This window comes from Tupaia chinensis, unplaced genomic scaffold, assembly GCF_000334495.1.
Source record: "Tupaia chinensis unplaced genomic scaffold, TupChi_1.0 Scaffold000232_1, whole genome shotgun sequence".
Taxonomy (NCBI): domain Eukaryota; kingdom Metazoa; phylum Chordata; class Mammalia; order Scandentia; family Tupaiidae; genus Tupaia; species Tupaia belangeri.
The window spans coordinates 2,967,167-2,980,050 of NW_006159708.1; the positions used below are offsets into that span (position 1 = coordinate 2,967,167).

Here is a 12,884-nt window from a genome sequence, read left to right on the forward strand (position 1 = left end):
GTTCTCAAGGGTGTGCTATATCAGGAAAATTAAATACAGACACACAGAAATAAGAGCTCAAAAACTAAGAAAGTGGCAAACTTAATCGTAGGGACAAGTCTGGAGTTGAATATTATATCCCAGAATTTAATTGGGAAAATTGAACCAATACAGAAGATAAAGTACATGAGACTGGTTGGTTCATGCACCTACCATTTTAATAGAATCCTAACCTGTTTCCTGGGTTTATGCAAAGTTCCTTAGTATTTCTTTAAGTTAAAACTGGTTTTCTTAATAATACCAAGTGAACTTGCTGTTGAAAGTAGTGAGATTATTTAAGAAATTGTGTGATCAATACAATGTGGGTAGGAAAGGAATGGAAGACAATTGTAGACTCCAGACATAGTCTGAGAAGAGGGTGGGAAAGGACAAGGGGTTAGAAAAAGGGGTAAAAAAATTCTAGAAACTAGAAATGGAAAATTTTTGAGAATAATATGCATGATTAAATCACTATGCAGTATATTGTGCATGGGAAATCACATTTTGTATGCTGTGATGATGCTAAGGGAAATAATGTAAATTAAGGTAAAAAAAAGTTTCAGAAAAAAAATATCTACTTGATGACTACAGTAAGATATATAGCCCCACCTAGGTGCTACTTTATAGGATGCCTAAAGTTAGACTTGTGTTCATGGAAATGTATATATCAGCTGTTTTTGCTATGAAAATATTTAGATTAATTAAGATCTTTAGTAATTCAATAAAATGTGTATAGAAATTCAATAAAAACAGTATAGAAAGCAAACATAGATACCAGAGACAGTGGGGGGGGGAGTGGGAAACAGCAGAGGGTAAGAGATAGGGAATCAAGCATGGAGATAAAAAGCAAAACATACAGGAAACAAGAAATGGAAAATTATTTGTTGACAATAACATATATGTTAATGTGCCTGATTAAGACAATATACAGTGTACTCTGGATAGAAAATCTCATTTTGTATGCTGTGATGACATACAGTGAATGAATGTAAATAAAAAATATATTTAAAAAAACATATGAAGACTAGATTGAAACTAGGTAAGAATAAATATGGGGTCCCTGGAGGTGGACTGAGAGATAGTAGAGAATGCTGATAGGGGCTAAGCTTACATTGTCCTGTAAAGAAATTGCATCAGCAGTCATCCTCTAGTCTCATTTCTCCCCACACTTGGAAACCATTAGTGTGTGTTCTGTCCATGTATTTGTCTCTTTTGGACATTTCATATAAGTGATATCAAAAAATGTGTTCTTTTGTGACTGCTTTATAGCATTTAGAATAATGTCTTGGAGGCTTGTACTTGTATAGCATATATCAGTATGTTATACCTTATCATTGTCAAATAATGTTCCCCATTGTATGGATATGCGACATTTAATTTGCCCATTTATTAATTGATTAACAATTGAGTTATTTTGAGGAGAAAATTTCTCATGGCTCCTGAGAACTAGTGACTTTGGGGGAGGGATGAAGATTTCCTACTGATAACTCAGCCTCCAACCCACAAATGAGTGGAATCACAATGGAACTGCAAATAGATTACAGATCACCTCTTTCTGCATGCTCCTGAACATTCAGATTGAACTTAAAGAATTAGGAAGAAACACACCATCCATCAGATGACTAGAAATCACTGCCGGACAACAAGAAATATGGGAAAGCAAGAAAATACCTGTCCTCCAAGGGAAAAGAATAACTCCTCTTCATCCACAAGCAGTTCAATGGAAATCATGGAAATGTCTGGTAAACAATTTAGAATATTCATAATGGTGAAGCTAACAGACATGGAAGAGAAGCGAGACAATGAACTGCAGAATAGAAAGGAGAGGGAAGATGATGAGTTCCAGGAGGTGAGGAAATTCTTGTAAGATCTAAAGGAGGAATTACACACTTTAAAAAAGAATCAAACAGATGATTATAGAGATGAAGGCTATAATACAGGAAGTCGAAATCTCCCTTCAAAGAATTAAAAGCAGATTAGATCATGCAGAAAATAGAATCTCAGAAATAGAAGAGAAAATTGGTGGCCTATAAAAATCCACCATGAAGACCGAGAAAATGGCCCAATACAATGAGAATAATATACGAGAAATACTAGATACTATCAAATGTCCTAACATCAGGATAATTGGTATCCCAGAAAGCAAAGAGTGGGGCATTGGTAATCTATTCAATGAAATCCTACAAGAAAACTTTCCAAAACTAGAGAGGCACTCAAAGATCCAGTCTGAAGAAATACAAAGGATCCCAATTAGAATCGACCGAAGAATATCTTCTCAAAGACACATTACAGCCAGATTGAACAAAGCCACAGACAAAGACAAGATACTAAGATTGGCAAGAGAAAAACATCAAGTTAACTACAAAGGATTTCCCATCAGGCTAACAGCAGACTTCTCATCAGAAACAATGTGAACAAGGAAAGAATGGGAAAATATATTCAAAGTGTTAAGGGAAAAGCAATTCCAACCAAGAATACTGTATCTGGCAAGATTATCCTTCATGTAGGAAGAAAAGACAAAAAGATTTTCAGATGAACAAAACTTGAAATAATTTAGCAGCACCAGATCAGATCTCCAAAAAGTTCCTAAGGGAGTGCTATATCAGGAAAATTAAAAAACAGACACACAGAAATAAGAGTTCAAAAACTAAGAAAATGTCCAAATTAATTATGGGGACAAGTCTAGAGTTGAATATTATATCCCAGAATTTAATCGAGAAAATTGAACAACAACAGAAGACAAAGTACATGAGACTGAATTGGTGAAATAGAATTTTGATGACTTTTGACTAAAACATTGCTGATTTTCTTCTAAGCTTTGTTGTCCGGTTGTAAGAATTTGTGTCATTCTTGAGATGTCAATAAGTTCATGTACCTACCATTTTAATAGAATCCTAACCTGTTTCCTGGCCTTAAGCTTTAAGCAAATTTCCTTAGTATTTCTTTTATTTAAGTTAAAACTGTTCTTCTTGAAATTGCCAGCTCAGCATGCAATTGAAAGTAGTTAGATTATTTAAGAAATTATGTGATCTAGGGAACCAGCAGTTAGCGTAATGGCTATGTTGCTGGACTCCCACATAGTCGACTGCGGTTCGTGTCCTGGACCCAGTGGCTTAAAACTCACGCCGGGCGCGTGTGCGTGCGTGCCCAAGATCCCGAGAGGAGAATGGAGGAGAAGGGATTGCGGTGTGACCATCCACCCTGGGGGGTGATTTCTCGCTTTCTGTCTCTATGTCTCTCTCTGTCTGTCTGGCGAGCGCGCATGCGCCCTACAGTGAAAATCTCTCCAAAAAAAAAAAAAAGAAATTATGTGATCTATACAATGTGGGGGGGAAAGGAATGGAAGACAACCGTAGATACCAGAGATAGTGTGAGAAGAGGGTGGGAAAGGATAGAAGGTCAGAAATACGGGTTTCATATTTTTATATATCTATGTATATATGTATATATATATATGAAACTAGAAATGGAAAATTTTTGATGATAAGATGAATGATTAAGCCACTATTTGGTATATTCTGGATGGGAAATCACATTTTGTATGCTGTGACGATACTTAGTGAATGAATGTAAATTAATTACGTTTTTTAAAAAAGTTTCAGAAAAAAAAAAAAACCTAAAACAGTTTTTCTTGAAACAAACAACCAAAATGCATTAAAAATACCTATTTGATGACTGCAATAAAATATATAGCCCCAGCTAGGTGCTACTTTAAAGTATGTTCACTCTACTCACTGAGGTTTATGCTAAAGTCAGACTTGTGTTCATGGATATGTATATATCAGCTCTACTTGCTGTTCAAAATATTTAGATTAATTAAGATCTTTAGTGAACCAACAAAATATGGGGGGGGGGGAAATGCATAGAAAGCAACCATAGATACCAGAGACAGTGTGGGAGGAGGGTGAGAGATGGCAGAGGGTGAGAGAGAGGGAATCAAGGATGGGAAAAAAATGCAAAATATAAAAGAAATAAATGGAAAATTATTTGTTGATGATAACACATATGTTGGTTGATGTGCTTGATTGAGCCAATATACAGTGTACTGTGAATGGAAAAATCTCATTTTGTATGCTATAATGATGTACAGTGAATGAATTTAAATAAATAAATTTAAATGTTAAAAAATGGAATTGTTTTCACTTCTTTGGGCTATTCTGACTAATGGCATTAGGAACATTGACATGCAAGTTTTTGTATGGGTGTATGTTTTTAATTTTCTTGGGAATTAGAATTTCTTTTTTGAGAGTTTTTTGCTGTAGGGCGCGTGCGCTCGCCAGACAGACAGAGAGAAACAGAGAGACAGAAAGCGAGAAATCACCCCCCAGGGGGATGGCCACACCGCAATCCCTTCTCCTCCATTCTCCTCTCGGGATCTTGGGCACGCACGCACATGCACCTGGCGTGAGTTTTAAGCCAACGGGTCCAGGACGCAAACCACGGTCGACTATGTGGGAGTCCAGCGACATAGCCATTATGATAACTGCTGGTCCCGGGAATTGAATTATTGGCCATGTAGCAAATTTATCTTTTTTGAGAAATTGTCAAACTGTTTTCTGCAGTAGCTGCAACATTTTACATTCCCACCTGTAACTATGAGAGTTTCAGTTTCTGGACATTTTTACCAAAATTATTATTGGCTGGGTTTTTTTTACTTTCTTTTAGCCTCTACACATAGTTGTGACTTATTGGCTGCTGCTTCTATCTCCTTTCTTCCTATTCACTGCTCTGATTTTTGCGAACAAGATTATAATCCTTCAAATCTATGATATCTTATCTGACTTCTTTAAAAAAAAAATTGCCAGAGCTCACATGCACTTGATGGAGAGAGACAAAGAGAGAGAAATAGAGGGAGGGGAGAAAGTACCCCCCATGAGACGTGGCCATGCTGCAGTCTCTTCTCTTCCCTTTCTTCTTCTTTTCAGGATATTCAGTATGTAAACACGTGTGCCCAAAATGTTTTTCAAGAAACCAGCTCTAAATATCAAACCACATCATTGATCATTGGAGATCCAGCTCCCTTAAGCCACAGGCCATGTGGCTTAGACCTGCTTCCCCTTTTTTTAAATCTGTAATTTAAATACTAGAGACCATTTGTATTATCCCCATAACTCAATCCTTTCTGAAGTGTATAGATTATTCTGTTAGAGCTTTGTCTTGCTTAACTTTAACTGTCATTGACATGTAGGTATTTCCACACTATCCTGAGATCTTGGCCTTAATATAAACTGCCTATTGAATTTAGTTGAGTTCCTAAAAATCAACTTGCTTCCTTCTAAACTCCCTTTCTTAATTAAGGAAATCTCCTTCTACTTACTTTGCTGAAGCTAAATATTTTGTGGCCATCAGCAACTACTCTTCATCATTTGTTTTCTCCTACCATCCACAGTCTTGGTTTCACCTTCATTGGCCCATCATGTCACCACTATCACCACTGAACTGTTACTTGCATTCTTGGGTCAGGTCCTGATCCCATGCTGTTGCATGCTGTCCTCAGGTTCATTCTGAATCCTAGAAGAGGCTATGATCTTTCTCCACTTGAACACACTGATAATTGCTTCACTTTCGGGATAAAGCCAGACACTGAGTCAAGAGAAAAAACAGACTCTTTGGTTCTAGTGCTGTGGGGAGCTAGAGACTGGGCCCTGGTTTATCACATTCACACTGAGCATCATAGAGTCTCATGGGTGGATAAATTCCCTGTTACTGGGAATTGGAGCAAACATATCTTTGTTGATTTGATGTTTCCAGAACTAGAAGGACATTCCAAAGCACACACTTAAAAGGACTCTTAAGGAGTAATTATAAATGCTAATTCAGTGCCTAGTCATTTTTACATATACACATACACAAGTTGATAATAAGTGTTTTGGGACTTTCCAGTTTACCTGACATTTCACGATTTCAGGATAATATGCAGAGCTTACAGTGGCCTTCAGTATCTGGCTCTGCCCATATCCTGGCCTCACCTCTCTAAGTTCACCTAGTTCCAAAGATCTAGCAGTACTAAGTTCTTTCCACTGCACCCTCTGCCTAGATCATCCAGCTGACTGGTACTTACTCATCATTCATGTCTCATCTCAAGTTGACCATATGGGATCTAGCTACTGTAACCACCATGTAGCGGACTGGACTGAAATATGTCACTTCAAAGTCATCACAGACTAAGGCTACATACTGCAGTCCTGGCTGGGTCACTGACTTTTGACTAAATTCCAGTTGTGTCCCTGTCCTCCTGTGACCTTCAGCAGAGCAGATTTTGTCACTGTGTTCTGAGTTTCCTAGAATCATACAATGAGGCAGCTAAGGCCAGTAGTGTTGGTCCAGTGAGAAGGACAGTGCTGCAGGACCTGGTATCAGCCAGCCTTGTTCTAAGCCTGCCATGCCACCTACAAGAGTGATCAATCAAAAACTAACTATATTTTACTTCATTTTGTCTCTACTATACTATGAACTCCCTGAGGATACATTACATTGTTATCCTTATTATTTTACTTTAATCATATGTAAAAACATTATCAATAATATGTCTCTAGGACATAATTAGTAACAATATCCTTTGTCAATATCATAACGCTAAGAACAGTAACAAAATAAGCAATCGCCCTCCTTTACCATCCATCAGTCAAATCCATGTGATCCATGTGACTGCTTTATCTTCAGCAAAGTGACTGCAGGTATCCAGGCAGACATCCTATTCCCTCATCATAGGATCTAGTCAATCACTTCTGTATAAGACTCCTTGCCACTCACTCTCTCAATCACAATGTTTGCCTTTAAAATCATCTTCATATCTATAAGACCTATTTCAGGCAACATGGATTTTTTGGTGCTGGGCAATCGTCCTAACCCTGGCCCAAATAAACTCTTTGCTTTACTTGCCTTTTTTTAGGTGGACACTAGGAAACATTTTAACATATGAGAGGATAGTGAAATGTGATATTTAAACAGAGTTCTGAAATCTTTTCTTACTTGTTACTCCAAAATAGGAAATATGGAAAACCAGACCCTAATTACCATGTCGAATGGAATCTGATGGTAAGTCCCTACACTTTATAGATTTTTACAGGAGGACTAATTCTGACTTTTCAGTTTTGCTGGGGCTTGGGGGAGCCTTAACACCTAAACTACAGCAATGTGAATGATGCATCTTTTGTTATGTTGTAATGTCTATTAGTATGAAGGGTTTTTTTTATCAGTAGTTAATTTTAATTTAAACTTATGTCCTAACACAAAGCCAAAATAACTGTTAAGTTTATAGACTAATACAAAAAAAATTCAATAAAGTTTCTAAAAATTTACTTTTTTATATTACTTATTTTGCATTCATTCACTGAACGTCATCACAGCATACAAGATGTATCCAGAATACACTGTAAAGTGGCTTAGTCATACATGATATCATCACAAATAATTTTCTATTTCTTGTTTCATATATATATATATATATGATATCCCCTCTCCCCCATTTCTCACCCCCTGCCATTTTCCACCATCTTCTCACTCTATCTTTGGTATCTACAGTTGCTTTCCATTTCTTTTTTTTCTCCCATCTTTCAATTAGTTAACAAAATATCTTAATTAATCTAACTACTTTCAATAGCAAGTTCAGCGGATATATAAAAATATCCATGAACAAATGTTTACTTTAGGCATGAAACTGTGAGTAGAATGAATATACTATTAAAATAGCACCTAGTGGGACCAGCAGTTAGTGTAATGGCTACGTCGCTGGACTCCCACGTAGTCGACCACAGTTCGAGTCCCGGACCCGGTGGCTTAAACTCACGCCAGGCGCGTGTGCGTGCATACCCAAGATCCCGAGAGGAGAATGGAGGAGAAGGGATTGCAGCATGGCCATCCCCTCTGGGGGGGTGATTTCTAGTTTTCTATCTCTCTGTCTCTCTATCTGTCTGTCTGGCAAGAGCACGTGCCCTATAGCAAAAACTTCTCCAAAAAAAAGAAAAAAAAATAGCACCTAGCTGAGGCTATATAACTTACTGTGGTCATTAAATAGATATTTTTAATATGTTTATGAAGTTTTTAAACAAAGCCTAAGAGCCACAAAAGAGGAAGTTCTTTGGGAGGCCTTGTCAACAGAACCAGTCTCATGGTCTTATCCATTTGTTCAACAATGTTCATCAATTGCCCACTTTGCACCCAACCATTATGCTGAGTGTGAAGGTTGTAATTCCCAAGTGTGCCTGGATCTGCATCACACACATCAACTTATATGAATCTCTTTAAACAAAGCCTAAGAGCCACAAAAGAGGAAGTTCTTTGGGAGGCCTTGTCAACAGAACCAGTCTCATGGTCTTATCCATTTGTTCAACAATGTTCATCAATTGCCCACTTTGCACCCAACCATTATGCTGAGTGTGAAGGTTGTAATTCCCAAGTGTGCCTGGATCTGCATCACACACATCAACTTATATGAATCTCATTATCATCCAAATGAAGCTCTTTCATTTCTGTTTTATATATGAGGAAGTGAGGGCATTTAGAAACTCCTGCTCTCAGAGGTAGTGCTGGGATTAGGATTGAACACTAGATGTCTTTTGGCAGTTTCTTTTACTTCCAAGTGATAGGCATGTCTCCATGATTAGAAAATAGCATGAGAGGGCAAAACATCAGGATTATTTGTTTAGGATGCATTTGTCATGTGTTGTGTGGAACTAGATGTATTGTCACCAAGCAGAAGACAAGGACTTCAATTGACTGGAAGTTTCAACAACAAACTCACCCACCATCAGCTACATAGGAGACTGGTCCCTGGTTCTCACTGTCATGGGGATGGATTAATTCTTGCCATAGCAGGGCATTATAAAGTAAACCTGCACATTGCATTTTGCCCACGTTTGGCTCCTCTTCTGCTTTTCTGTCCTGTTTTGATGCAATATGAGGCCTTCATCAGAAGCTACTGGATGTAGTTTCCCAATCTTGAACTTCTCAGTATGCAGAATTGTGAACTAAGTATATAATTTTTCTTTATAATGTCATCACTCTCTGTTATAGCAACAAAAATCAGACTCAGACACCAAGTCAAGAGGCTGCTCTCCTGGAGGATGGAGTCTAAGCTCCCTCACAATGTGGCACAGGATCAGTCATGCTTCTCCCTGCCACAGAGCAGCCCTTGTGTACACCCCCAGCTTCAGGTCCTGCTTCTCCCCCTGCCTCCTATGTCACATGGCTGAGTCCCATGTGGCTGACTATTCCCACAGCCCATCTGTATTTCACCTTAATGCCCAGGCCCCTCCTGCTGGAATACATTACCTGTGACCCTGCTCAGTCTCTGCCTCTGGGTCCAGCTCTCATGTCTTCTCCAGAAACTCCTTTTCCTGTGCTTTTCTGTACATGGCGTCTCTGGGATTGCATTTACCATGCTGTAGTCTAACTGCTTCTGTTTTCTCCACTATTTTGTCTTTTTCTTTCTAAGACCAAGATTGTATCTTATTAACTGTTTTAACCCCCAATAAATTCTCAATGCATACATGGCCATTGAATGGATGCCATTTTCAGCTTTACATTCTCAGATGACTGCCATTGCGGACAGCTTACTTCATTAATTTAATTATTTCCTTCCTTTACTTCAGCACACCACAGGCTCCTTCTTAGACCAGCCCGAGCCCCAGTGCTTCATTACTAGATCTCCTCAGGTATTTCTCTGGCTCTTCCTTTTCTGAGACTTGAGCTTCCCTTCTGAGGCCATGTCTCTGTTTCCCAGGCTAGATTACTTCTTGCTGTAGGCATCATCCCTTTGCATCATTCAATTAGTTGCCTACTCTCCATAAACACCCTACTTTCTGGTGAAATCTTGAATCTGTTTTTTAACAGTTTTCAGGAATCTTGGGTCCTGGGAGTCCAAAGCAGGGATGTAACTGTGCTTATGAAGATCTAATCCTCCCTTTTCTTCTCTTTTAACAGCAGAATATAATGAATGAGAAGATCTAATGAAGAAAGATAATTTATGAATTGTGTAAGTTTTTTATCAATTGAAGCCTGTAATAAATGCCTTACTTTTCCTGTAAGACTTTTATTTCACTGCACAATTAATTTTAAAAATATCCAGAAATTTAAAATATATTTTAATTTAATTTAATTTAGACATTCAATCACTATACATCACTTAGCTTGTAAAGTGAATTTTCACAACATGAATACACTTAACAACAGTCCAATTGAGGATACTATACATGTTATCATCAACAGATAATACTTCTTTTCTGTGTTCCATAAATGTCTTGCCTTTCTATTTTTCTCCTTAATGTCTTTTCTCAGACTCTGCCCATTATCCCACTCTGTCTCTAGTATCCATAACCATTTTCCATGTTTCTGTATCCTTAGATCTTTCCATTTCTGCATAGAGTGCAGACAGTCAGTATATATAAAATGGAGACATACAATGTCTCTCTTTCATAACCTGGCTTACTTCACTCAGCAGTAAATCTTTCATATTTGTCCACTTTCTATCTAAAGTCAGGATCTTGTTTTTTTTTCTTTTTATGGCTGAGTAGTATTCCATAGGATATATGTGTCACACTTTTTCAATCCATTTATCTGTTCGTGGACATCTGAGTTGTTTCCATGTCTTAGCAATTGTGAATAATTCCACAATAAACATAAATGTACAGGCACTTTTACAACTGAGCATTCTCCTGTCCTTTGGGTAAATACCTAAGAGTTGGACTGACGGGTCATGTGGTAGTTCTATTCATCGATCTTTGAGAAATATCCTTATGGTTCTCCATAGTAGCTGGACCAATTAACATTCCCACCAGCAGCGTAGGAGAGTTCTTTTTCATTACAGCCCCACCACCAGCACTCATCATTATTTTTTTAATCTTCACCATTCTGACTGGGGATAGGTGTATCTCATTGTGATTTTAATTTATATCTCCCTTACAATGAGGAATGATAAACATTTTTTCATATGCAGTTTGGTTATTTATCTTTCATAGAAAGTAGTTTTTCAGCCTATTTTCTCATCTTTTAATTGAGCTGATCATTTCTTTCAGGTAAGCCAATTGAGTTGTCTCTGTATTCTGGTTATCAGTCCCTTACGTGAAGTATAGTTTACAAAAATATTCTCCCCTTTGAGGGTTGTCAATTCACTCTAATTACTGTGTATTTTGTTGGGCAGAAACTTTTTAATATGATAGAATTCCACTTGTCTCTTTTTGGGATTATTGTTTCTACTTTGGGGGTACTATATCAATTGATGCAGTAAAAGCATTTGATAAGATACAGCATCCCTTCATGATCAAGACTCTAAGCAAAATTGGCAAAGAAGGGCCATTTCTCAACACAATAAAAGAGATCTATGAAAAACCCATAGTGAACATCATCCTCAATGGAGAAAAACTGAAAGCTTTTCTACTAAAACAGGTACAAAACAAGGAAGCCCACTTTCTCCAGCCCTCTTCAATATAGTACTGGAAGTCCTGGCCAATGCAATCAGAGAAGAGGAACAAATAAAAGGCATTGAAATAGGAAAAGAAGAGGTAAAACTGTCTCTATTTGCAGATGACATGATTGTATGTGTAGAAGACCCAATGGTTTCCATAAAAAATTTCTGGAAATAATACATGAATACAGTAAAGTTTCAGGATACAAAATTAATATCTAGAAATCTATAGCATTTCTATATACAAACAACAGGCAGGCTGAGATAGAACTGAAAAAAAAGTTGTTCCATTTACCATAGCCACAAAATGTATAAGATACCTAGGAATAAATCTAACCAAAGAAGTTAAAGACCTCCGACAGACCCAGCTCAGGTCTTTGGCCAGCCAGCAATTCTGAGGCAGGGACATAACTGCCCCCTCACCTCACCTGCAGACCCCCAGTCCAAGTGCCTGCCCCATAGGTAGGTAGCTAGTACTTTCTGCTTTTGATTTTTGAGCTGCTTTACTCTCTTGTTAATTTCCTGGTCTTCCTACTTCCACAACCTGTTTTGTCCCCAGCAGCAGGCCACAGACCCAGCTGCAGGCCTTTGGCGAATCTATATAGACTTTTTCTTCATTTCTCTGTGTTTTCTTTTCTTGCGTTGTCTCATCTAATATTCTCTCCTCTTCATCTTGCACCCTTGCAGAGGGACTAGACAGGTTTATAATCATATATCTAAAATCTCCTAGTAATATAACTTTCTCTGACATCTTCCCTTACTGACACACCGGAGAAAAAGGAGATACTGTTTTTCAGTCACCTCGGTAGAGTACCCCTCTTGATACCACATTGGTAAAAACAACAGAAGAGAGACTTCGGCAAACAATTTGCAGCAAAAGGGAAAGTCACTTACTCCTAGTTGGAGAAATGTTCCCATAAAAGATATTCAAAGTGAAAATATCTTCCAATGGCTATAAGTAGAAGAAGAGCCTCAGGTATGAATAAACAAGGAAATACATCTCCATCAAAGGTACAGAGTAACTCCCCTCCATCTTTCGTGCTAATGGACGATGTTACCAAAATGTCAAAGAATTTCGAACATTTATGGTGAACAAATTCTTTGAGTTGTAACAGAATAGAGACAAGGAACTACAGGAAGTTTCTGCATGGCAAAAGACACAGTAATTAGTGTGAATTGACAGCCCTCAGAATGGGAAAATACTTTTGTAAATTATGCATCAGATAAGGGATTGATAACCAAAATATACAAGGAACTAAAGAAGCTGTTTGGAAAAAAGATGATGAACCCTATTAAAAGATGGGAGGAGTTGGGAACCAGCAGTTAGCGTAATGGCTATGTCATTGGACTCCCACGTAGTCGACCGTGGTTCGCGTCCCAGACCCGGTGGCTTAAAACTCACGCCGGGCGCGTGTGCGTGCGTGCCCAAGATCCCGAGAGGAGAATGGAGGAGAAGGGATTG

General features: G+C 38.0%; 1 protein-coding gene across 3 annotated transcripts in view; it reads left to right on the top strand.

The window, feature by feature from the left end:
• The window catches only part of LOC102480388 (secreted phosphoprotein 24-like), a 27,817-nt gene extending 17,769 nt beyond the window's left edge, over window positions 1-10,048 (top strand). For 2 of the 3 annotated variants that reach the window (XR_003549369.1, XM_006148333.3), the window contains 2 exons: window positions 7,008-7,056; window positions 9,943-10,048. Coding sequence is in view for 1 of the 3 variants with exons in the window: in XM_006148333.3 (XP_006148395.1) it covers window positions 7,008-7,031 (24 nt within the window). In the remaining 2 variants the exon portion in view is untranslated. The remainder of the gene's footprint in view (window positions 1-7,007; window positions 7,057-9,942) is intronic. The other variant, XM_027771810.1, reaches the window with a different exon arrangement.
• Window positions 10,049-12,884: the final 2,836 nt, after the last annotated feature.